Here is a 25,071-nt window from a genome sequence, read left to right as displayed (position 1 = left end):
GACCCAGCACAAAGAACCTCACGTGCTTCTTCCCCTGAGAGAACTCTCCTTCCACTGACAGCTGCAAATGTCAGCATAAGGTCAGAAGGTGACACTGAGCAAGTGGAACAACAGGCCCTTTGCTGCAGGGCTCTGCCACTGCCCCCCCTTCTTTCAGCTGGTCCCTGTGCCACTGAAAGTCCTGCTGTGCCCTGCTTTCCCTGGCACTCACCCTCGAGAGCTGCCTGCTCCCTTAACTCTACATCTAAACTGTTGTGAAATGGCTCCTCCATAGCCCTTGGTGGTGCCCAGCTCTCCTCAGCTCTAACTGCCCCACAGAGCCCTGCCCAGGGGAGCTCTGGGCACCTTACTGGAGCTGGCAGATCCCATGGAATTCCCTGACTTTGTAAATAAGGCATTTCTTCCCTTCCTCTGGAACATGCACCATCCAGGAGCAGTGCAGTAGTTCTGTACCAGCCTGTGACTTTGGAGGGAATTCAAGGTCACTGCATTCTGCTGGGGCTCTCTGGAAGTGCAGGAATCATTCTGGAGGACTGAAGTTGAGGAAGAGCAGTTCTTGAAAAGCAGGGCTGAACAGAAGCAGGGCCAGTTTTGGTCCTGTCCCATCCAGTTCAGGATCTGTGCACAAGAAGGAAGCAAATGGAAGCCTCTTTCCAAGTCAGTGGTGCATTCACTGGCTCCCTTCTGCCCAGGTGACAGTGTCCTTGGGAAAGCCAGGCCACAGTGAGTACAGGAGATGATTCAGAGGGCCCTGTCTCTGTTCTGGTAGCAGGATAAGATCCATCCAATATTCCCCTGTGCATCAAGGGAGCAGGGAGGAAAATCTCAGCCCATCCAGTCCTATTTGGAGATGTTTATGGGATTTCTGGCCACTGGGGGGTTTGGAAAGTGTGGTCTTGTAGGCACACAGTTTGTGGTAATGGGAGTGGGGCTGTGGCCCAGCCTCATCCCCAGTGGGCACAGCTGTGAGCAGCACTGACAGCAGTGAGCCATGGAGTGCCCAGGGGCACTGAGCAACCCCCAAAGGGAGCAGAGGGCACACAGGGGCAGTGCATCAACATGAGGGGTATAAGAGGTTGGGCTAAAGAACAAAAAGATGCTTGCAGCTTCCTGAAGTGATGTTATTCTGTATGGCCTGATGTCTGAAACCTTCTGATGAAGTCTTGGTGACTCTGTTTGGGGTGAAGCTTTCTGGAATTGCATGGGGATACTCTGTATCTCAACTGTGCCATGCTGGGACATGGTCTCAGCTTTGTGGGGAGCAGGAGGAGCAGGCAGGAGCTCAGCCCATGCAGCAACAGGAGCAGGATTGGTTGATTGAGGTGGGATGAGGCAGTCCCACAGCAGGGCTGAGCAGTTTGGAAGAAGTGGGTGGGCAGAGGAGAGGAGCCAGAGCCCCCCAGCCTGTGCTGCCATGGCTTCCTGCAGGAACATGGGCTGTGCATGGAGCTGTCAGGCACACAGAGCCCTGGGCAAGGAGCTGAGGTGTAGCCTTGAACCTCTGCTCTCATGGGGATTGATCTTGGTGTCCTGCCTGGATTGGGCAGGAAGGGATTCATCTCCATGACTTGACAGAGGCTGGGATGCTACAAAGATTTGTGTCTCTGCTTAAGTCCAAGTAACTTCAGGCTCTGAGAGCTCCTCACCAGCAGAATGTCACACACTTATGACACTCCACAGACTCAGGGCTGGAAGGTGGACACTCAAAGAAATTGGGCTGATCACTGATTAATGATCATTTCTCCCTGATTAAATCAGCCCCTCTTCCTTGTTCCTGGCCAGGCTGCCAGGCTGTGTGCCCTTGTTCCTGCCAGGCTGTGAGGCTGTGTGCCCTTATTCCTGGGCAGGCTGTGAGGCTGTGTGCCCTTGTTCCTGCCAGGCTGTAGTTTGTGTGTAGTGTCTGTGGTTGCAGGGGTGCTGTGCTCTCTGCAGTGAGTAATTCTCTGTCTGGCAGTGTTGGTGAAGTGCCCCAGTTTGCCGTGCCCCGTTATGTAAATCACACCCTTCTGTTCCTGCCTGCCTTTGAAACTGGCTTTCAGTGACCACTGGAGCTTAAAATGAGATTTCCACAAGTATTTGCACTTGTAAAACACCACCACTTAAATGCTCATTGAGAGGAAGCCCAGCAGGGGTGGTGAGTGCTGTCAAACCCAGGGCACAGGGAATAGCAGGTACCATGCTCTTCACTGCTCCATGTGCCATCTACATCCAGAACTGCCTTCCACCAGCTCCTCCCCACCCACAGCAAGGGCACTGAGGAGAGCTGAAAGCCTCCTAGGAGCCAGAGGAAGTTCTTGTTTTTGTTTTCCCCAGGAAGTTTTTGCCATGTGGTTTGAAATGCATATACTTTGAATGCCACTTGTATATGTTTTGATCCAAGGATCCGAGTTAAATCAGGATTAAAGATGCCTTGAGTTTCCTCCAGGCATTGCAGATGCCAAAAAAAAGCCAAGACAATGCAATTCCAGCCCCTAAATGTAATTTATTATATTATTGCAGTATGAGAGTGTCTGTTCAACATACTACAGTGGTAGAAATGTTAAAAGCTTTGTCTATAAACAAACCACAGAAATAGCTGTTCCCAAACTTTTGGCCTGTCAGCTCGTGACCACAGTTTTGCAGCTGAGATGCTGTTGGTTTTGCAGCCCTGCTTGTCTAGTCCTGACTAATCCCCTGGGTTTAGGGCTGGCCTGGGCCAGGTGAGGCAGGGAGGAGAGCAGCTGGGAGCAGTGCCAAGCTCTGCCTCAGATTCCCTGCTTGTCCTTGTGCTGCCTTTGCTCCCAGCCTCAGCTCCTCATCCCTTCTGCAGGGACAGTGGTGCTCACAAAGGGGGAGCTGGGATGTTTTGGGGCTGTTCCCTTTGGCACTTGTGAGGATTTGTGAAGGAATTTTGAATGAGTTAGAGACAGGACCTCTGAGTTGCTTTAGATGATGTTATTTATTTTTCTTATCTTCTACATAGGCAGAAAGGGTGAGTTCGGCTCACATCTTCACTGCGTGGCTCAGAAGGTCACAAGGCCTCTAGTTACAAGATCTTTTAAGGATTTATTAGCCAATAAAATGCTGCCAACAAGGATATTTATGTTTTTGACCCAATCCTTAAATATTTCATCTTATGGACTCATGCTACAGTGTAAGCTTTCTTAGCTAATCATGACACACAAACCTACAGTTCTGTACTCTAAAACTCTAAACTTTACCTATGTTTTGATCCAAGGATCCGAGTTAAATCAGGATTAAAGATGCCTTGAGTTTCCTCCAGGCATTGCAGATGCCAAAAAAACAAAGAAAAGCCAAGACAATGCAATTCCAGTCCCTAAATGTAATTTATTATATTATTGCAGTATGAGAGTGTCTGTTCAACATACTACAGTGGTAGAAATGTTAAAAGCTTTGTCTATAAACAAACCACAGAAATAGCTGTTCCCAAACTTTTGGCCTGTCAGCTCGTGACCACAGTTTTGCAGCTGAGATGCTGTTGGTTTTGCAGCCCTGCTTGTCTAGTCCTGACTAATCCCCTGGGTTTAGGGCTGGCCTGGGCCAGGTGAGGCAGGGAGGAGAGCAGCTGGGAGCAGTGCCAAGCTCTGCCTCAGATTCCCTGCTTGTCCTTGTGCTGCCTTTGCTCCCAGCCTCAGCTCCTCATCCCTTCTGCAGGGACAGTGGTGCTCACAAAGGGGGAGCTGGGATGTTTTGGGGCTGTTCCCTTTGGCACTTGTGAGGATTTGTGAAGGAATTTTGAATGAGTTAGAGACAGGACCTCTGAGTTGCTTTAGATGATGTTATTTATTTTTCTTATCTTCTACATAGGCAGAAAGGGTGAGTTCGGCTCACATCTTCACTGCGTGGCTCAGAAGGTCACAAGGCCTCTAGTTACAAGATCTTTTAAGGATTTATTAGCCAATAAAATGCTGCCAACAAGGATATTTATGTTTTTGACCCAATCCTTAAATATTTCATCTTATGGACTCATGCTACAGTGTAAGCTTTCTTAGCTAATCATGACACACAAACCTACAGTTCTGTACTCTAAAACTCTAAACTTTACCTAGCTTAACATGTCTCTGCTTTAAACTATAAATCCACATTCTCACTCCTATCACCTAAGTTTGGAAGCCTTTTCCAAAGTCTTAGGTCAAATCCTGTGTTTAATTCTAAGCTTTGGCTTACAGGCCCCAAGTTTGAGAGTTCTCTGCACTTCAGATTCCAACAGACTGCAGAGAACTCCAGCAATGTGTGCTCAACACCAGCTTTCCATTTATAACCAAATAAAGTCCCAGGTTTGTCCAATGGACAGGTGAGTAACCCCCCACAGGTGAGAGGAGCAGGATGATCTGGCCATCAGGAGATAAATACAGCTGGAGATACACAAACAGTTCTGATTTGAGGCTGTGGTTCTCAGATCTGGACCCAGTGGTGCAAGGAGAGAAGTGCCTGCGGCCCAGGTGTGCAGTGGTAGAAGGTGTGTGCTTTGGCACAGAGCTTCCTTTCAAATTCCCAGCCCTTGGCACAGGTGGGGTTTGTTATCCTGAGGTGCTCCTGTGTGGTGTCCTCTCTCATCACCTGAATAACCACAAATGTAACTGTCCATGAGGAATCAAAGTTCAGGTGCCACTTGTGCATTCTCTGTCTCCCTTCAGCACCCCAGCGTGGGGATCTGGGTGTGCTCAGCACAGAGAAGGCACTCACAGTGTGCTTTGTCTCTGCTGAGGTGGCTCAGGTGATTCACACCTGGGAGTGCTCTCTAGCACAGCTGGGAGCTTGGACTTCAGCAGGAACGGAGCATCTGAATTTCCTTTTCTTTGGAAGCCAAGGCCCAGCCTCAGAGTACTTTGTGTTTAGCCTAAGGAAAGGGGTCAGTAACTCACCAGCCATGGGGGAATGTAAATCAGCTCAGTGAAGGGGACCTGGCAGCCCTGCTCACCTGAGTATGAAGTGCCATTCTCCCGTGACTCAGAGGAAAACACAGCCCCAGCACCCCAGGAGAAGGAGCAGGGTGCTGAGGAGATCTCAGGAGCCCCATCCCTGACCTTCACCTTGCTCTTTGCTGCCCACAAAGCTCTTTGCTGTCTGCATTGAGATAAAACACCTGCTCAGGAAACATTTGATCATTCCAGCACCTTTATAAATAATTTTCAGCCCTCTTTTTAATCAATGAAGAAGGAGCTGCTCACCAGTGACACCTCTCCTCTTGGGGGCTTCTCCCTGCCTTGAAGGTACTCCAGGAGCTGTCTGCAGCCAGCCCACCCTTGAAAGCAGCAGCTGACAGTGCCAGCATGTCCAGAGTGTCCCAGAGCCTGTCCTGTCACAGCTGTCAGCTCTGGCTGGGCTCTGGGGAGGGCGTGCAGGCACCTTGGCACTGGTGCCACTCGAGAAGGCACCTCTTGGCTCCAGTCTGCAGTGATGAGTGAGAGCCCTGAGGGTGTCCCAGCCTGGGAATGCCACAGCTCCTCACCCCTCCATGGACAGTCACACCCAACTCTAGATATTCCATGTTTTCTTCATCCTGCAAAGCTCTGTGTGAAGAGTGGGAGGGAAGAACTTCATTCATCTGGAGTGTAGCTGTGCTGAGACTCCTCAGATAACATTATTCAGTGTGTGGTGGACCTGCAGCAGTGTGGCTGTGCTCTGGCTGTGCACAGGGACACCATGGTTTTGGGGGATAATTCAGTTTATGGAAGATGAGAAGCAATCAGAGGCAGGCCTGAGTGGCACAGGGAGGGAAGAGAGGGAATTGTCCATTTCAAGGGTACCCCCAGAGTGGAGAGGATCCATCCAGGGAGAAAGGGAAGGGCAGGATGCAGAGGGAGCTGCCCTGGCAGGTGTCAGAGCTCACACATCCATGGATTTACACAGCCAGGCTCTCAGGGAAGTTACTCCTAGTTTCCAGAGCAGTATTCTGAGGGCTGATGGAAGATGAGAAGCAATCAGAGGCAGGCCTGAGTGGCACAGGGAGGGAAGAGAGGGAATTGTCCATTTCAAGGGTACCCCCAGAGTGGAGAGGATCCATCCAGGGAGAAAGGGAAGGGCAGGATGCAGAGGGAGCTGCCCTGGCAGGTGTCAGAGCTCACACATCCATGGATTTACACAGCCAGGCTCTCAGGGAAGTTACTCCTAGTTTCCAGAGCAGTATTCTGAGGGTGCTCTTAGGGCTGACCTAGCTGGCTTTGCTGAGCTCTCCCACAAGGGCTTCTGAATTCTGAGCAGAAATCTTCCCACAGAGGGAATGAAGCTCAGTGGGGCATCACCTGCATCTTTCCAACAGGGAAAGGGCCCATAGTCTGGGGGTTAAGAATCATTTGGAATTCCCTGTTCCAGCTCATTTCCCTGTGCACACAGACTCTGAAACCACGGCAGGAGCTGGAGCAGCTCCTCCCAACCAGGAAACTCCTGGGGCAGGGCAAACCCAGCCCTGAGAGTGGGCTGGGTACCCCCTCTGGGGCTGAACTCCTGCAGGAGACAGCTCAGGAGAACCCCTGGCAAGGAGGGCACAGCTCCAGGGCAGAGCTGGGATGTGCAGCCAGGCTCCAAACCCGGCCCTTGGTGCCAGGAATAATCAGTGCAGACCTGAGAGAAGCACCCGTGTGGAGGGAGCAGCCACGCTGACAGCAGGCCAGGGCAGAAGGCAGCCTAATAAAATGAGATTATTTCAAATACATGCAAATTCAGAAAGCAATTTAATGACCTGAATTCTTAAAGTGCAGCCAGTGGGCTCAGAGAGAACTGAAAGTAGAAAGGAACAGAAAGTCACAGCTAATTTCCCCTGTGTCTGGGCAGAATTTTAACAACAGAAAGCTAATTTTGATTGTTTGATAGAAGAATTATTGTTGAGTGCTCGCTCCTTTTATGAAATCACATGAGCCTTTCTCCCTGTTCTTTTGTGTGCTATCTACAGTTGAGAAAAATCTAACTTTGCAGTTCTTAATTAGGGGAGCAACATCTGTTTGCTTCATTTCCATAATTTTACATACCCCACTCCAAAGCACCAGGAGCTTTGCTCTGAACATCTCCAAGGCTCTAAATATCTTCCTTTTCCCCTTCTATTTAGCCCATAGTTGCAGTGAGGCAAACAGGGAATTCTCAGAGTCCAGGGGTGTTCTGGGGGGAGGGAGGGGAGCTGGGGCTGGGGTGGCTGCAGCTGGTTCCTCTGCTCTGGGGTGTCTCAGACAGTTTGTGTGCAGTGATTTGGGGTGCATTGTTTATCTCAGGACCTCACTGTGCCCAGCACTTTCATTTCTGTGGGATGAACATCCCAGAAGGACAAACTCAACCTCCCTGATTGGATTGCAGGGGACCAGGAGCCCTTTGGCTTCTCCTGCTGAAACTTCCCCGTGGTTGAGCAGGAACACAGGAGTGACTGCCTGAGCAGGGCTGGGGACAGAACCTCATCTCAGGGGGGTCCCCAGAGCCAACCTCATCAGCTGCATCCCCCTCCCTGTCAACTGCCCTGCCCTCCTTCTGGCCAGGGGCTGGAACAAGGAATCCAGGCCAGGAAAAGGGGTTGGAACTGTTTCCTCAATCCCATGAGGAGCAGAAATAATCTCAGCCCCAGCAAAGTCAGTCCCACTCCTCCTTTCTGTCCCACTGCTGGTTTCTGTCTTGTGCAGGACTTTAGGAATGTTTGTCCCAGCAGGACTCTGTTCTGGGGCTGGTGGGAAGCAGGATTTTCTCCAGTAGCAACCCACAGGGCTTATACTGGCATGTGGAAACACTGTGTAAATGAGGCAATTCATTAGAATGGGGAAGTCAATTAATTTTTCAATTTGCCAACCAGTTACAGTTTTAAAAAATGGTTTTGAAAAATTCCTCTCCCCTTCCATGGCTGGAAGAACGTTTTCCATAATCTTCTGCAGTGTTCTGGAGGAGAAATTTGATATTTTCTTGGCAAATCAGAAGAGAAAAATGTGATCTAATGAAAGAGCTAATAGAGGCAAGCTGGGCTCAGGAAAACAGTGAAGTGTAATGTGATTTCAAAGGGAAAATGGAGTGTTCTGGTTTAAAAAACAACAGAAATAATCATTCCAAGGTTTTTACTGGTATCACTTCATCAACTTGACACAAACCTAAGGAGCTTTGATCAAACCACTTCCAGCAAATATCAAGCACGTTTGGAAAACATCAGCATGGTCTGTGTTCAGCTGGGCTGTGGAGCCCCTGCAGCTGGGAGACATCCAGGGTGATTTCTGCTGGGAATCACAGAAATGCACCCACAGAAATGTTCTACAAAGGCAGGTTGGAGGCACAGCATTATTCTCTCCCTGGTGGTGAATCCACATGCCAATACAGACCTCTGGGGCACTGAGTAGGAGACCCTCAAAGCTGGATCCCTTCTTGGAGCAGTTTCTCCCACCTCAGTAGCCCAGGTTTACAGTCCTTGCCTTTACTCTTCACTCAGACTGCAGGTGCCAGAAATCAGTGTGGCTTTCCAGCCAGCTGCCCTGGCCTGAGAAGGAAGGAAGGAAGGAAGACCCTGCACTGGGACCAGCCCCAGAGCCACAGCCAGTGATGGGGCACTGGGAGAGGAGTGGGATGGGGTTAGGGCACTGGGAGAGGAGTGGGATGGGGTTAGGGCACTGGGGGAGGAGTGGGATGGGGTTAGGGCACTGGGGGAGGGGGGGGGGGGTGCTGTAGCCCAGGTTTACAGTCCTTGCCTTTACTCTTCACTCAGACTGCAGGTGCCAGAAATCAGTGTGGCTTTCCAGCCAGCTGAGATGGCCTGAGAAGGAAGGAAGGAAGGAAGACCCTGCACTGGGACCAGCCCCAGAGCCACAGCCAGTGATGGGGCACTGGGAGAGGAGTGGGATGAGGTTAGGGCACTGGGAGAGGAGTGGGATGAGGTTAGGGCACTGGGTGAGGAGTGGGATGAGGTTAGGGCACTGGGAGAGGAGTGGGATGAGGTTAGGGCACTGGGAGAGGAGTGGGATGAGGTTAGGGCACTGGGGGAGTAGGATGGGGTTAGGGCACTGGGAGAGGAGTGGGATGAGGTGTGGTGACACCAGCACGGAGCCATGGCTGCTGAGGAGCTTTGGGAAGCTGTTCCTCATTCCCCTGCTCTGGCCCCTGCCCTCAGGCCGGTTTGATCTCGGGACAGCCGCTTTGTCCCCGGCTGCTTTGAGCTCAGCGTGGGTCCCAGCCACAGCCTGACCTTGCAGTGCTGCAGGGGCTGCACATGGCCCATGCTGGGATTTGTCCCTCCGGCTCTGGGAAGGGCAGGATTGCAAAGCTGCACTCCCAGTCCCTCTGTGACTCTGGAGTGCTGCAGTCTGGCCACCTCCTCCCTCACCAGCCAGCTGCAGTCAGGCAGGTTCTGCTCTCTCCACACGCAGTTTGTGTCTCTGAGTGTGTTTAAGCAGCTCTTTGGAGCTCATTTTCTGTGATCTGGGTGGGAATGACTGCGTGTGTGTGTGTTCAGTGACCTCCTGTGCCAAACCCCATTTAAAGGTGGCCCTGGTGCTGCCTCTGCTGTCCCTGGCCATGGGAAGGGCTGGGGTCTGTCTCTCTGGGGCTATCCAGAGCTGTCCCAGTCCAGCATACAATGAACAGCCATTGGAGAATTCCTACACTAACACTTCCAGCCCCTGGAATGACTTGAGCAGCTCCAAACTCTGCTTGCCTTCAGGATCATGTCCTGCCCGGGCTAGGATCTTGCTCTAAGTGGGAAACAAAAGCTTTTCTGCCTTTTTTTTTTTTGCAGGGAGTGATTGACAGTAGGTAAAACAGCAGAGCATTGAGCATCCCATCCCATTCCCCTCAGCAGCCAGGTCCCAAGTGCACATCCAGGATCAGAACCCTGGCAGCATTTCAGTGCAGCTCAGCCCACTTCAGCTTTACCCACAGAGGCCTCAGAGCCACCCCCTGTCCTTTGTGGGCTTGATTTGAAAAAGGGAAGGGAAAACCTTCAGCGTGTTCTGGCAGTATCTGCAATTACAATCAGATTGCTCCTTCCTTTTTTATGGGCTTGGCTCAAATCTGTGTCTGCTGGTTCCTCCTGCAAGGGAAGGGAAGGTTTGGAAACAGCTTCCTTTGTCCCTGAGCTCCCTCCTCAGCTGCTGTGAAATCACCTCTAGTCTGAATGTGCTGTTCTTCCTCACTGATGCTTTTCACGGGGGTGGTTTCTGTACATTCCATGCTTTGCAGCAAACACATTTTACCTTCCCAGCATCACGGTGGGAGTGACTGGGATCTCCCTCCTGTTGTACAATTTCCTCTTTATTGGTGCAGGAGTTGTTTCACCTTTTTCTGGTGCTGGATTTGGAGCTCAGTGAGTTATATCCAAGACTCTGCTGTTACAGAGTAGCTCTTTAGGAAACCAGGGTGCCACCTTCCCTCTTCAGTGCCATTCCAGCTCTCTCCTGCCAGATGTTTGATTTTCCATTTGGCTGGAGTAAGAGGCATGTCCTTAAACTCTTACTCTTTTATCTGCTGCACACTTAAAAGCTACATCATGCAGTAAAAAAACCAAACAACCATCTGGATGTCATCTAGATGTGCCTCAGATCATAAAGATCTGAGAGCTGGCTGGGTGGGATCAAAAGGAAATCCCTCTGGTGCCAGGCCCTGCCCTGGCTGGCTCTGTCCCTCAGCCCAGGAGTGATCCCTCCAGTGCCAGCTGCACTCCCAGGCTGGACAAATCATTCCACTGCATTTTCAGCCCATTGCAAGGGCAAAGAGCAGAGTTAAACTCTGGGAATCCAGCTGGAATATTCCTTGAAACTGGGGCTCCAAGGGCACAGGAGCTGCAGGATGCCTGAGGGTCCTGCCTGGCCCAGATGAGCTTTTCCAGCTCATGAAGTCACAGAATAGAACCACAGAACCATTCAGGTTGGAAAAGACTCCAAGACCACCAAGTCCAGACTCACAGGGAAATCTCCTTTCAAGTGAACCCCTATATTTGACTCCAGAGTGACCAAGGCACCTGAGACAGGTGAGGAAAAGGTGAAGCTGAAGGAGACTGGCTGAAGACTTCTCCGGGTTTTATATTTTTGAGATTTTATTCTCTTTTTCTAATGGAGGCTAAGGTGCAAAATGGCAATCTTCCAAATCCATCAGCTTTTTTCTGCCAGTCTGCCACCCCTCCCAGCAGTGCAGTTACTGCCTAAGGACTGCCTTGGACATGCAGCTCTGTGCTCCAGCTCCCTGCTCTGTGCGACCTGAGGCTTTTGGTTCCACAGAAGCAGGAGAAGTGGTGTTTGCCATCTCACTGCTGGGGCAGAGGCTGTGCACAGACCCCCGAGGGCCATGTGGGCACCAAGGGGAGGCATTCCAGGGAAGCAGGGCAGGAAGCTCCACCTGTGCTCTGCCACCCACAGTGACCCTTCTCTCCTCCCTTCTTCCACAGGCAAGAAGAACTCCATCCTTCTGCACAAAGTGCAGCACGACCTCAACTCGGGGGTGTTCAACTACCAGGAGAACGAGATCATCCAGCAGATCGTGCAGCACGACCGGGAGATGGCTCACTGTGCCCACAACGTGCAGGCCGCCGCCGCCGCCGCCTCCACGCCCACGCCGGTCATCTGGACGCCGCTGATCCAGGCCCCGCTGCAGGCCGCCGCCGCCACCACCTCGGTGGCCATCGCCCTGACCCACCACCCGCGCCTGCCCACGGCCATCTTCCGGCCGCCCGTGTCCGTGCTGGGCTCGCTGGGCCAGCAGCCCAACCAGACCCCCAGGCAGCTGAAGAGATTCCAGTCGCTCATCCCATCCTCCGCCGGCCCCTCTGCCATGGGCTCCCCATCCAGCACCCCGTCCCAGCTGCACACACCGGGCGCGGAGACGCCCTCGTCCTCCTCCTTCCACATCCAGCAGCTCGCCGGCTTCTCGGCCGCCGCCGGCCTGGGCCAGTTCCAGGTGGGGTCCCCTCCGGGGGGCTCTGGCCAGCCGGGGCTGAGCAGCACCTCCTCGGTGGGGCTGAGCCAGTTCCACAATGCACCCTCTGGGTCACCCTTAGGCGCAGCTCAGCCCCTGCAGCAGCAGCAGCAGCAGCAGCAACAGCAGCAGCAGCAGCAGCAGCCAGCCCTCTCCAGCAGTGGATTTGGGCACTTCCAGCAAGCCACAGCCAGCTCCCCATCGACATCACTCACCCAGCTCTCATCAAACTCCCCCCCAAGTCTCCTGAACCAGTTCCAGCCCTCCACCAGACCACTGCAGGGGGGACAGTCGCAGCAGCTCTCGGGCAGTGGGACCCTGGGGGGATTGAACCACTTCCAAGCCCCTCCTTCTTCCAACTCTCCATCCTCCAGCCTAAGCCAGCTGGCGCAGGCCTCGGGCGGGCCGTCCGCGGGCCTGTGCCAAACACATCCAAGTGCTTTAGGATCTCTGACTGGAACGATAGCCCAGCTCCACCAAGAGCGGCCTCCCTTCGCCTCCGCGTCCCCGCTCCAGCAGCCCGGCATCGCCTCTCCCTGTTACACCCCTTCTGGCCTTAGTCCTCCCAGTCAGAGCCCGGTGGCCACCAGAACTTTCCAGAGTGGCCCCGCGGGGGCCTCGGGCTCGCACGGCTCGCTGCTGCTGCCGCAGCCCGCCAGCCCCCCGGCCCAGGCGCTGCCGGCGCGCCTCAACCAGGACATCAAGCTGATTTCTGCGTCCCAGCCCTCTCTGCCCCAAGAGCTGGCTCAGACTCTGGGCCGCCACAGCTCTCCTCATTCCTCTAGAGAATCTGTTTCCAGCTTCTCCCCTTTCCCCGGCGGCGGGAGCGGACTCCTGGGGAAGCCTTGCAGCTCCATCCCCGGGCGGGTGACGCTGCCACGCCAGATGTCCTCAGGTTCTCTGCCACACCCGCTGGCCTTCGCAGCCGGCGCCGCTGCCCTGGCTGCGGGCGGGCGGAAAGAGTCCATAGTGCTCACGGGGGATCTGGAGCCTGTCAGGTCCAAACTGCCCTCCAATTTGTGAGGACTCCTGGAGGAGCTGCTCGTGCCAGCTCTGCCCTTCAGCTCCTGATGAGTTCACTGAGCAGTTTTTTCCTTTCCTTCCCCCCCTGCACCACTCCTGCTTTGTTTTCTTTTTTTTTCTCCATTTCTTTTGTTTAGGTTTAACTGTGCTTAGAAACAAAGAAAAAACACATGAAAAACAACAGGAAAAAAAAAAAAGAAGATAACCAGGTATTCTTAGAGCTATAGATTTTTGGTCACTTGATTTTATAGAATATTTTAATACACAGGAAAAAAAGGATACGAGCAAATTTAATCCAACGAGGTAACGCACAGCCGGGGCGTGTGCCTGAGCTGGAACACGTGAATGAGCAGCCATAGAAGCCACCAAAAAGGTTTTCCTGTTGAGACAAAGATCTAAGGTTGATATGGGCCACAAAAGGGGCCATGGGGTCAGGCCAGGAGCTGGTGTTTGTAGAACAGCCCTTGTTGGCCTCAGCTTTGCCCCAGCTGTGACCCTGGGGCTGGGAACGTGGGTGGCCCAGCACACACCACAAGTGTCCCTCCCTCCCTCCCTGCCAGGTGTCCCTCCCTCCCTGCCAGGTCACCTCCTGTGCTCAGCAGGTCACACAGGAGCCAGGAAGGGGCGAGTTCACTCTTGTAGATCCCTCGAGGGATTTCCCACGGGCTGAGGTTTGGGTTGGACTCCAGCTGAGGAAGATGAAGGTGACCAGGAGATGGATGGGCCTCGCTGCAGATTGTCCCTTTCTTACTCCACTGATGCTCCAGTGGGAACAAGGAGCAATCCCCTGTAAGGCACAGGCAGGGCAGGGATGATCCCTCTGTACTTTGGCACGTGGGCAGTGGGAGAAGCCCTGGCTCTGCCAGCACCCCAGGCAGAAGGCCCCAAGCTTCAGCCTCTCCGTGGTGTGTGCAAAGCACAGGAGGGATGAAGGAAGAGGCAGTGCTTTAACGTCCCCTCTGTCACTTCAGTGTCTCAGTGTCCGTGGGTGACTGCTCTGAGGAGAACTGGAAAGGACTGAGCAGTGGGGTGCAGTCCCTCCTCCTCCTCAGCCCAGAGCAGTGGGAGGCACCAGGACAGTTCCAAGAGTTACAATTCTGTTTTTACCATTAAAACCAGATCAGCCCAGAAATTTGGCCAGCCATGGTCTGTGCTTGTCCCCTGCTGGGGGAACCGAAATCCTTTGTTTGATTTCACCAGCAATAAGAGCCTGCACCTGGTGGGCTTCCCCTGACACCCTGCAGCGTCCCCGGGCACACCTGGGCCACCTGGGGCTGGGCTTTGGGCTCCCCGCCTGGGGACACTCCCATGGGGCGGGGACAGAGCGGGGCCAGCAGCACTGAGAAGCCACAGCCTTTACCTCCAGGGCAGACATCTCCTTTTGTGTCACTTCGTCCTTCCTCTCTCTCTGTTTGGGGTTTTCTTAGGCCAAGGGGTGTCTGTGGCCACCTCACTGTCCGAGTCAGGTGCTCAACTTTTCTAACACTCCTTAGAGACACATCCAGCCTCCCTCCGTCCCCAGCCCTCAAGGGGACGCAGGACTCCATGCAGCAGTGCCAAAAACTTTCCCCCCCAGTCCCGAGCCCCTGGAGCTCCCCTGCCCTGCCCCCAAACCCTGGCTGATGGTTGTTTTTATACCGACTCGACTGGTCTGCAGAGCTCTCTGCCACGTGCCTGCACCTTGAATGTTGCATTCCTGGGCACTCCTGCTTCACCCTGCTTTGGTGGCTCTGAATTCAGATGTGATCAGCTTTGGTCTTCCTTAAAGGGTCAGGGGAACTCTGGAAATGCTTTTTCTACTGGCTCCATACAGCTCTGTCTGTGTGAGTGTGGTGGGAGGGTGAGTGTGTGTGTGTGTGTGTTTGTATAGATTTTATAGATGTATCTATATCTACACACCTGCTTTTCTATCTGTAGGGTAGTCACACACATCTGTAGTCTATTTATGCACATGTGTCAGCACACACACACACACATATTTATATATATATATGTATATCCTAGTTTTAAATTAAAATACGTGTCAGTTCTGAGCCTCCTGCAGGGCTGATTGGCAGGTGACAATTATAACCTCTAGATCCTGCTTTTCCAAATATGTACAGGTTCATCTTGAAACAGGAATTGAAGCAGACTCACAGACCCTCTCATGTTTTCAGAGGTAGAAGGAAGACTCCCAATATCCTTTGCAGTTTTTTGGGTTTTTAGCAAACCTTTCCCCTATGTGCCAGAGGGCCCTGGCCGAGCACCTGGAGGGTTTGGGGTGGGCTGGGCAGGCAGGGGGGAAAGATCTCCAGCCCTCCTGGGCTCCTGTCCCGTGGCTGCTGCACTGGCCCTGAGTCCTGGCCACCCTGGGGACCCTCAGGGGACACCCAGGGCTGGCACTGCCCGGCCATGCCCCCTCCTCACTGCGGGACATCCTCCTTGGCTTTGCTTCCCTCGGGGATCTTCTTTGGGTTTCCAGCTCTCAGCACTGCAGTAGCCAACTTTGAGTTATTCTGACTGGACCCCAGTCAACACTAGGCTTGTCTCAGTAGGTGGAACTATATTTATTACTATTATTATTATTATTATTATTACTATTATTATTTGGTTTCTTTTGGGGGGAAGGGAGGGGAAGAGTTCTAGGGGTGGGGTTTGCAATATAAAACACACAATAAAAACCTTAGTAAATAAAAATGTGAAAAACCCACCCCTCTGACTTGCTGTGTGCTTCACGTGGTGAGCTCCAGGCAACACGAGACGAGCTTTAAAGGAGAAAAATCTCATTTCAGCCCTTTGCTTTGTCCTGTCTCTATTTTCCTGCTGCCTCTGGAGCTTTGCAGGGTGTTCACCACCTCACATGTTCTCTGTATTCAGCCACTGACACAAAGTTTAAAACTTCCACCTACACCTGAATTCTCACCAGGCCAAGGGAGAAATCTGACAGTTGTTTTGCAGATGTGTGCACGAAAATCCTTCACCTTAATGCAGACATGGAAGCTGTGTTTGCCTGTGGGATCCCTGGAGAAGGAGCCCTGCACAGAGCACAGCCCCTGGCAGCAGGACAGGAAGCACACAGGGAGGATGCCAAGGCCAGGAGCTGAAGAATTTTAGGAAGGTAAAACTGCCCTGAGCTCTGAGCTTCCATTGCTCCTGCAGGGCCCTCTCAGGTCTGGGTGTGACTCCTGGTGGGTCACCTTGTCCTGGAGCTGCCACCAGGGAGTTCAGGCACTAAAATGTTTGGCTTGCCTTTTGGAATGGGTTTTTAGACCAGGCTGTTTTCCATGCCATTCCTGTTACAGAGGGAACAGGTTGTTAGTCCTGCCCAAACCAACATTTCTTTTAAAATTTAGATTTCCCAGAAGATTTGTAAATTTGCAAGGTTGGACTGGAACAGAATCCAAGTTTTGAGCCCTCAAAGCACACCTGGAAGGCCTGGCTGGTTCAGCACGTGGTGCTGCCTCCTTGCCTCACTGCAGGGACTTCAAAGAGCACTGGGGTGATCCAGCTGTGGGGGAAACACCCCCAGAGCCAGGTCACTGCCCTCAGCAGGGTGGGTCTGCCCCTCATCCCCACTGCCTGCCCCAGAGCCTCAGGATCCAGGAAAGGCAGGAGCAGCAGCTCTGATGGTCTCTCCCTTTGCCCAGCTCCGGTTTGGGCAGGAATTCATGGGAATTTCAGCCTTGTCTTGGGAGCTTGGCCTGGCCTGGCTGCCCACCCAGCAGTCTCTGGCTTTGGAAGAGGCAGCAGCTCCCACACTCGTGGCTCTTGCACCCTGAGGGAGATTTTGGGGTGTGGGAGCCCACAGAAGCCAACAATTCCCAGCAGTGCTTTCCCAGGGCACTGGGATTGGCTGGTCCCTGCACCAGCCAGCCCTGGGCAGAAGCAAAGTGGAGCCAGGGCTGCAGGGAGAGGCAAGCTGGGGCTCAGCTCTCTCTTGGGAAGAGGATTTTCCTCCTCTCTGCAGCCTCCCTGAGCTCTGTGCCTGGCAGGACCCTCAGGCTGGTCCCCAGTCACAGCCTCCATCAGGGACACCCTGCCACACCTCTGGGGTGTCCCCAGGAAGCCCCAGGCTGGGGCTGGGGTTGAGCATGCCCTGACTGAGTCCTATTTCATCTCTGCAGTTCCAGGGATCTCCCAGCACGGGACCAGCAAGCTCAGGTACCCTGCAAGGTGCTCCTGGGAATGCCCAGAAGGAAAAGGGAGTTGCATCTTTTTCCTTCCTGCTAGGAGAGCCATGAGTAAGCTGGGAATGACCCCTTTAAAGCAATAAGTACAGCAGAGTGTGTGTTTTACCTAAAATAAGGAACACCAGACAGCTTTCACCCCCAGCCTCAGGGCTGAGCTCATCCCTGCCCCCAAGGCACTGCTGTGACAGTGACAGGAGCTGTGAGCCACACTCTGACCCCTGATATCCTGTGGGACAGAATCCCTTTGGGAAGGGGGAGATGGGCACAAAGCAATGATCTCAGCCATGGCCAAACCACAGAGAGCAAAAAGCAAATGGGGCAGCTCCTCCAAGCCTCCCACCCTCTGGGCAGAGGGGACATCTCACTGCTCACACCCCTGAGAGGTGGCAGGGGACACTTCCAGCTCCTGGGGAATGCCCTGCTGCCAGAGCTGGAGTGGGGCACCCACTGGGGCTGCTCTGCAGGGACTGAGGGCCCCAGACCAGTGTGGGACTGGAGGGGCACTGAGGGCACATCCCTGCCCTGCCCTGGCAGCAGCCCTGTGCCCGCCTGGCACACAGACACAGAGGGGAACACAGCCCTGGGGTCAGGGTGGGACCCTCCTGAGCTGAGGGAGGGACAGCAGAGGCCAGGGTTGGCTTCTCAGCAGCCTGGCAGGGAGTGCTGGGGTCACAGGCTGGCCAGGAGCTCTGCTTCCCACAGACAGAGCTGGCCCCTGGTGAGACAGGACCTTCCTTTGGGAATAATTCCCCTGCCCAGCACTGCAGCCAGCCCCAGAGGGGTCAGAACGGGCACCATGGAGTCCCAGGAGAGGGGAGGGCAGAGGCCAGCCCGTGGCAGGATGCCAGGAGCCCTGTGCCATCCCCAGGGGGGCTGGAGCTGCAGGGATGAACCCCAGAACTGGCACACACACACACAAGCAGTTCCTCTTTGCTGGAGGAACTCTGATGCCTCCCGTGCCCTCTGGCCCTTGCACCTCCCCCAGCCCCCCACCCCTGCCTGGGGTGACCTGTGTGAGGGATGGGGGGATCCTTCTCTCTGCTGGGCTCCATAACTCCCCTCTGCAGGGCAGGGCAGGCTGCACTTCGGGTTGGAGGTGATCCTGCAGCAGCTTTCCATCATCCTGCACTGCCTTGCACACGTTTGTGCCTTGTCCCAGTGGGAGAAATGCTGCTCCCACCGTGGTCCCAGGTTTGGTGTGTGTCTCTGGCCCCTCTGCCCTGGTTTTCAGCCCAAATCTACACTCAGAAACCTGCAGGAATGAAATGAGGCTGCTCAGGCACGTTGTGAGTGACGCTATCAGCTCCTGGCAGAGGTGCAGCCTTGGCTGGACACTGCTTTTCCCAGGGGGGATCCCAGGGAGAAGCTGGGACAGCCCAAGGTCCCCAGGTCAGAGCTGAGCAGCCCGTTTCCAGCACAGACCGTCAGTGCTGGAGCTCCAGGTGTGCTCCCTGTGCAGGTGATGGCTGCAAGGACACCCTGCCCTCTGCAGCCTCCCCAGCGACCTCGGGGAGCAGTGCCTGCTGTCCCCAGCCCTGCCCACGCACCCAGGGGTGCCTGGGCACTGCTCCCGGATGGGCAGGGGGTCTCCAAAGCCATCCCCTCGCTGCCTGCTCTCTCTCCTCGATGAGAAGAGGCTGGATTTTAGCACGGGTTTATGTACATTGGTTTTGTCACATCACTTGCAGAGCCCCCAGATATTCTGCCTCGCTAATTCCAGCAACCTTTACCTAAACCCCGCTTTAGGCTCGGATTTTAATAGAGCTGAAGGTGGTGCCATTAAGGCAGATTAAGGGAACAAAGCCGTGACTTGGTTCTGCCATCTGCAGAGGCAGGAGAGGCGATTGCTGCCCCTTCCAGCAGCACCGCAGCGACCCCAGTCACCGCTCCCTCCGCTCCCTGTCCCAGGCTCCTCATCGGACAGACCTCGCCTGGAGCCCCTCCGGAGACGGAGATGCTCCTTTGTCTCAGTGAGAGACACGGCAGCTTCCCGGGAGGTGCAGCCCGGCAGATGCCAGGCCCTCTGTGGGCACTGTGCCCCGCTGGCACGGGCTGTCCCCGGGGCGGCACCGGGAGAGCCCGGAGCGGAGCCGGGCACGAAGGCGTTAACAGCCTGTCCCGGTGCCACGTGTGGGAACGCTGTCCCTCCCCGGGAGCCGCTCCTGGCTGTGCTGCAAATTACAGAGCTCCTCAGGGTCATTTTCCGCCCTTCCCGCCCGGTGTGTGGGGCGGGCTGGCAGCGGCGCTCACGCGGTGCCAGCGCAGGAGCCACGTGCTGCCTGTGCCCTCAGCCTGTCCCGGGGCCGGCTGTCCCCCAGGGCTCCTGTCCCCCGCTCTGGCCGCAGGATGTGGCCAGCTCCGGCCAGGACCCTGCCCATCCCTCCAGCCCCTCCGCAAGGCCACCCCAGCCCCACGGCCGGGACCTGGCGTGGCTGGAGGCTCCCGGGGCTCCCGGGGCTGCCGTGGCTGGTGGCCCCAGCTGCCGCTGCCTCCCGGGAACAGTCCCTGGAGCTGGGAGCTCCGTGGGTAGGGAACAGCACATCCCAGCGCTGCTGGAGCAAACCCAGCAGGAGCTGCGGCTGGGTGGCTTCTCCCTCTAGGGAGGAAGGTTGCTGCTCCTCTGGCAGCATTCCTGCTTCCCGCAGGGCAGCCGTGGTGGATTCCCTGCGGCACAGGAGCCTTGGCAAGGAGGGGCACGGGGCCGAGGGCACACCGCTGCCAGAACTCATCTGCCCACCGCTGCAGTGGCAGGCAGGAAGGAGTCCCCAGCGATTGTCCACCTCCCCCTGCTGCCTCACACCGTTCTTGTGAGAGATTGGAGCGCCAGGACAGCTCGTGGCTCGTGTCCCGGTGCTCCTGGGGAGTCTGTGGGACTGAGGACAGTCACACTCAGCCCTACAAGGATGCTCAAGGTATGGCTTTAATCAGCACTGCCGTGAAAGCTCCACCCCACAGATCAACCGCAGCAGGGACACCTGGAGACCCTCGTGGCACAAACCACACCTTTTTTTTCCCCCTGTCTCCAGCAAAGTGGTTGCCTAAATCACAGGGTTTGGTTCAAGTGGTACAAAACCAAGCAGGCACCAGCCTCGGGCACTCTGGAATATCCTCTGGGAGCCCTGAGTCACAGCACTGTGGGGACTCAGCATCCATTTCTAACTTATCCTGATGCTGTTCTTTGCTTGATGGGTTTTATTAGATCCCAGTGGTTCTCACAGAGCAACCTTGGCTGGGAAGGGCTGTCCCACTCCACTCCCATCCTTTCCAGGCCCAGCTGGGTGGGCAGAGACAGCCCCAGCCTCGAACAGCTGGACTGGGACTCAGGGAAATGTCCTGGGATGGAGATGGGAGACACCTGGGATGGAGGTGATGTGAAACACCTGGGATGGAGATTGGAGACACCTGGGATGGAGATGGGAAACACCTGGGGAGTGTGAGGCACAAGCAGGTTGGCTTCTCCCAGTCCAGTTCCTTGCAGCAAACCAGCAGCTTCTCCTGTGCCTGCCTAGGTAGGAGTGGGGGGGTTTGGGGGTGCCTCTCCACCTGAACCCCACCTTTTGGGGGTGCTGCTGGTCCTGGCTGCTGGGGGTAGCTGTGGGGGAAGGCTGAGCGCTGGCCCTGGGCTCTGTCCCCCTGGCCACTCCTGCTTCTAACTGGAGGTGCTCTGGGGGACTTGGTTGGGGTGGAAGGTTCTGGAAGGTGCTGGATCTGGGAATTTGCTGTGTGCTCTGCTTTTAGGGTCTCCTCTGTGCTGGCATATTTGGGGCCAGGACTAGGCAGCATTTCTTTCCCCCCCAGCCCCATGTCTGGGGGTTCTTTGTCCCTTTGCTTTCCCTCCCAGCACTGCCTGCACCAGCACAGCTTTTCTCCCTTTTTCTCCAAGTGGGAAAACGACCCCACTGATCTGTGCTGGTGCCCAGAGCTGGGCAAGGGAGGCCAGGAATGCTGTGGGGATCCAGGAGGGAACGCAGCCGTGGAAGCCCCTGCTCCTCCAGCCTGGCCACGGTCCGTGGGATGCTGGGAGGGCTCTGTGCCCCTGCGGGAAAAGATGGAGAAATCCGTGGGAGCAGGGGCAGCCAGGCAGGGCCACGGGGGAAGGGAGGCTGGGGAGGGCAGGATGCGGTCCTGGGACAGGGACACCCCCGCCAGGATGACCCAGGGACAGCCCTCGAGGCTGGGAGTGTTGGGAGCGGGTTTGGGATGGCACCGGGACTGTGGAGAGCCCCTGGCAAGGTTTCCCTGGCAGCCGCTCCCTGCAGTGCCAGGGGCTGTTTGTCACCGCGGGGGGAGCCCCGTGCGGGACGGAGGGAGCGGAGCGCCCGGCCCGGCACCCGGCCGGCGGGGAGGGATGGACGGAGGGATGGACGGAGGGGACGCCGTCACCGTGGGGACGCTGTCACTGCCGCGGGCAGCGATGGGCTCCGCTGTTTTCCCGGCGCACGGGGATGCCGGGATCCGGGAGGGCGGGATGCGCAGTCCGGAACGCGCCCATCGGGGGCTGGAAACCCCCCCCACGGCTGACCCCAAACCCCGGGCGCTGCCGGGAGTCCCCGGGCCGGTCCCCGTGTCCTGCAGGGTGGCACCTGGGGGTCAGCAGGTGCCTCTGCCCGCTGTGAAAGGGCCCCGGGGGGGGCTGGAGCCAGCAGCTGCCCCTGGATGCTCCAGCTCCGCCTTTGTGGCCCTGCCAGCCCTGACCGGGGCTCTCCTGCCCCCTCAGCTCTGCAGGCAGGAGAGAAGCGCTCCCCTCACCTGGAGGGGACATCAGAGGAGCTGGAGTCACTGGAAGGGCAGAAGGGGGAAAGGGGCTCAGCCAGCAGAGGAACCTGTGGCAGCCCAGCCCAGCTCAGCCTTGCCTGCAGCCCCCGAGTGGCTCCTGGTTTGGGTGAAGTTAACGAGTGATGATTTCATTGCTGCCTCTCCAGCTTGGCCTGTTCAGCTCTCCCAGCCTCGGCAGCAGCTGGAGAACATCCCTGGGGTGTGCAGGGTGTTGTGTCCAGGGCTGGCCATGCCTGCATTTGCACTTCAGGAGCAGCACTGCCTCCTGTCCCCACGGCTGGCACTGGTGACACTGGTGCTACACAAGGGCTGTGGTGACTGTCACCGTGCCCAGCCCGCTGTGGGCAGAGCACCTGGGCAGCTCCCTGGGGCTGGGATGTCCTGAGACATCCTCCTGGGGAGCAGGATTTCCTCCTGAGATACTGCCAGGGAAAATCAGTGTGTGCCCAAAGTCACAGCCCTGTGGTTCCTGCACCTCTGGGGAGGGAAAGGTGTGCAGGAATCAGGCTGGGAAACAGGAGCTGGAACTGGCAAAGAGCTGGGAAACAGGAGCTGGAACTGGCAAAGAGCTGGAAAAGTTGATTATGGGTTACTAAAGGACAGGGAGCAGGTTGCTGTCCTCATGCAGCTGCCTCCAGCCCTGCCCATGGAGGGGAAAGTGCTGCTCACAATGTTCCTCCACAGCAAAGGGGGAGCCCCAGAGTGGGCTGGATCCTCTCTGGATTTGTTTGTCCCTGGCCCTCTGTGGCATTCTGGCTTTCCCTGTCCCTTCCCCAGGCAGGTAGGTGTGCAGGCTGGGGCTGGGAGTGTTCTCCACTTTTCCACCTTTATGCTCATGTTCCTGTGGCTGCCAAGGGTTGGCTTCCCATTTCCAAACTTGCTGTGCCCTGTCAGTCCTGCCTGTATCCTGGAATGTCTGTCCCCTGCACTTCCAGGGTGCCACCACCTGCAGAGCTGGCACAGCTGCTCTGGGGGCAGGGATTTTATTGTGTCTGGAAGGTTCTGGAGAGCCACAGTGCAGCTCCAAGCTTGGCTTTCAAGGGGCAGATGTGTAACCTGCTGGAAGCCTCCCCTGATCTCACAGAAACAGGCTGGGAGAGCTGGGGGTGCTCACCTGGAGAGGAGAAGGCTCCAGGAGAGCTCAGAGCCCCTGCCAGGGCCTGAAGGGGCTCCAGGAGAGCTGGAGAGGGACTGGGGACAAGGGATGAAGGGACAGGACACAGGGAATGGCTTCCCACTGCCAGAGGGCAGGGCTGGATGGGATATGGGGGAGAAATTCCTCCCTGTGAGGGTGGTGAGGCCCTGGCACAGCTGGGGCTGCCCCTGGATCCCTGGCAGTGCCCAAGGCCAGGTTGGACAGGGCCTGGGACAGTGGAAGGTGTCCCTGCCATGGCAGGGGTGGGAGTGGAATTGGACTTTAAGGTCCCTTCCATCCAAACCATTCTGGGATCCTAAGAAAAGCTGCACTGGTTCAGTAGTTTTGGTAAAAGCTGTTGAGCTGAATCGCCCTGAGCTGCAGCAGCTTTTGCTGAGCTGCAGAGGGTTCTGGATCAGACCCAGGCTCCTTCAGGAGGGGATGGGTGGCTGCTCTCACCGGGCAAAAGCCTGCAAGCGTTGCCCAATTTATTGCAGCTGTTTGAGGCAACCCTTGTTGTGGGTCGGAAGCCAAAGCTCCCTTGGCAAATCTGGGATTTACAGCGGGAGTTCCCCCTGACCTGCCCTCGGAAGCAGCAGCAGCATCCCTGGGGGTCCCTCGTCCTTCCAGGAGCTCGGCTCGGGCCGTGCGAGCGCTGCGGCTGCTCCGCCGTGAGGCACCGCTGCCACCTGCTGTCCCCGGGCTGCGGTGGCACCGCTGCCACCTGCTGTCCCCGGGCTGCGGTGGCACCGCTGCCACCTGCTGTCCCCGGGCTGCGGTGGCACCGCTGCCCTGCAGGGCTGGCCCGGCTGCCCGCTGAGGTTGCACAGTGAGCAGGATGCTCCCAAGCTGCCACCCCCGGCAGCTCGGGCTGCTTTGACCGTGCCAAGAGCCTCCTGCCAGCTGCCACCAGGAGCCTGGGCTGATGAGTTTTGTTTCGCAGGGAATTGGTTGGCATTGGTGTTCAGGGGCCTGGCACAGCCCCGGGCACAGCGACACAGCCAGGGGTCCCCAGGGAACGCTCTTGGTGTCGCAGAACCTGGAGTATGGTCAGGAGGAATTTTTTCATGCGAGGGGCTGTCAGGCATTGGAAGGGGCCACCCAGGGATGTTTGGAGTCCCCATCCCTGGAGATGTCCGAGGAATTGCTGGAGGTGGCACTCAGCGCTCTGGGCTGGGAACAAGGTGGGGTTTGGGCACAAGGTGAACTCCACGGTCTGGGAGGGCTTTTCCCAGCTCAGTGATGCGTGTGAATCCCAGCCGGGGCAGGGTTGGCAAAGCTCAGCTCCTGCCCCCCCTGCCCCCCGGGGCAGTGCCCCCTGCCCGGAGCTCGGTGGGGGGGGCAGGGTTTATCTGCTCCCCCTGGACACAGGAAATGCTCCCCAGGCTTCTCCCTGCCCCCACCAGCCCTGACCCAGCTGAGCTGCCCCTGGCCATCCCTCAGGAGAATTCCAGGCTCCCTGCCCGGCTGGACGTGGGAGGGGAAGGAAGGAGTGAGCAGAGGGCTCTGGGGGACAGGGCTGTGAGCAGGCAGTGGCTGCTGGCCCTGGGCTGATGCTCATCAAGGAGATAAATCCCTGCACTTCACAATCCAGAATCAGGAGGTGCAATACCCCCGGTTATGGTATTATTTTCCCATTTTTCCCCAGTGCATTAAGGCTATTATTTGTACTTCCACTGGTTTGAACCCCTTCCTTCTCTGCTTGCTCATTAGAAGGTGGTATTTTTATTGTGGAACTTTGAAATAGGGAAATGCTCCAAGTTCAGTCTCTGCACAAAGCCTGAGGGAGGTAGAACAGTTCTGTTCTTCTTTCTTCAGAGAACACAACCCACAGCAAGGAAAAAAGGGCAAGTAAAACCCCAAACCTGGTCACTGAACCCACTACAAATAATTAAACAAACTCTCCAAGCAGGACAGGAGTTGATTGGATTAAAAAAGTGTATTGGATGCCCAATACAAAATAATAAACATGAAGTTATTAAAAAAAGCCATAGAGGATACAGCAAATACTACAGAAAAGCAAAAAAATTGTACAGAAAGGTCGACATCTACAGCAGTCCTTGAAATTCTTCTACATGAGAATCATAAAACAATGTACAGGTTTGG

At 55.8% G+C, this 25,071-nt stretch overlaps 1 protein-coding gene across 1 annotated transcript in view; it reads left to right on the top strand.

Moving 5' to 3' along the window:
- HCN4 (hyperpolarization activated cyclic nucleotide gated potassium channel 4) overlaps nt 1-12,992 on the top strand; it is a 95,686-nt gene extending 82,694 nt beyond the window's left edge. Inside the window, exon 8 of the mRNA XM_041469340.1 lies at nt 11,336-12,992. Within this exon, the coding sequence (XP_041325274.1) occupies nt 11,336-12,885 (1,550 nt within the window). The 3' untranslated portion in view covers nt 12,886-12,992. The remainder of the gene's footprint in view (nt 1-11,335) is intronic.
- Nucleotides 12,993-25,071: the final 12,079 nt, after the last annotated feature.

Source organism: Pyrgilauda ruficollis, unplaced genomic scaffold, assembly GCF_017590135.1.
Source record: "Pyrgilauda ruficollis isolate IOZ18807 unplaced genomic scaffold, ASM1759013v1 scaffold23, whole genome shotgun sequence".
NCBI classification, from domain to species: domain Eukaryota; kingdom Metazoa; phylum Chordata; class Aves; order Passeriformes; family Passeridae; genus Pyrgilauda; species Pyrgilauda ruficollis.
This window is presented reverse-complemented; position numbering and strand designations above follow the sequence as displayed.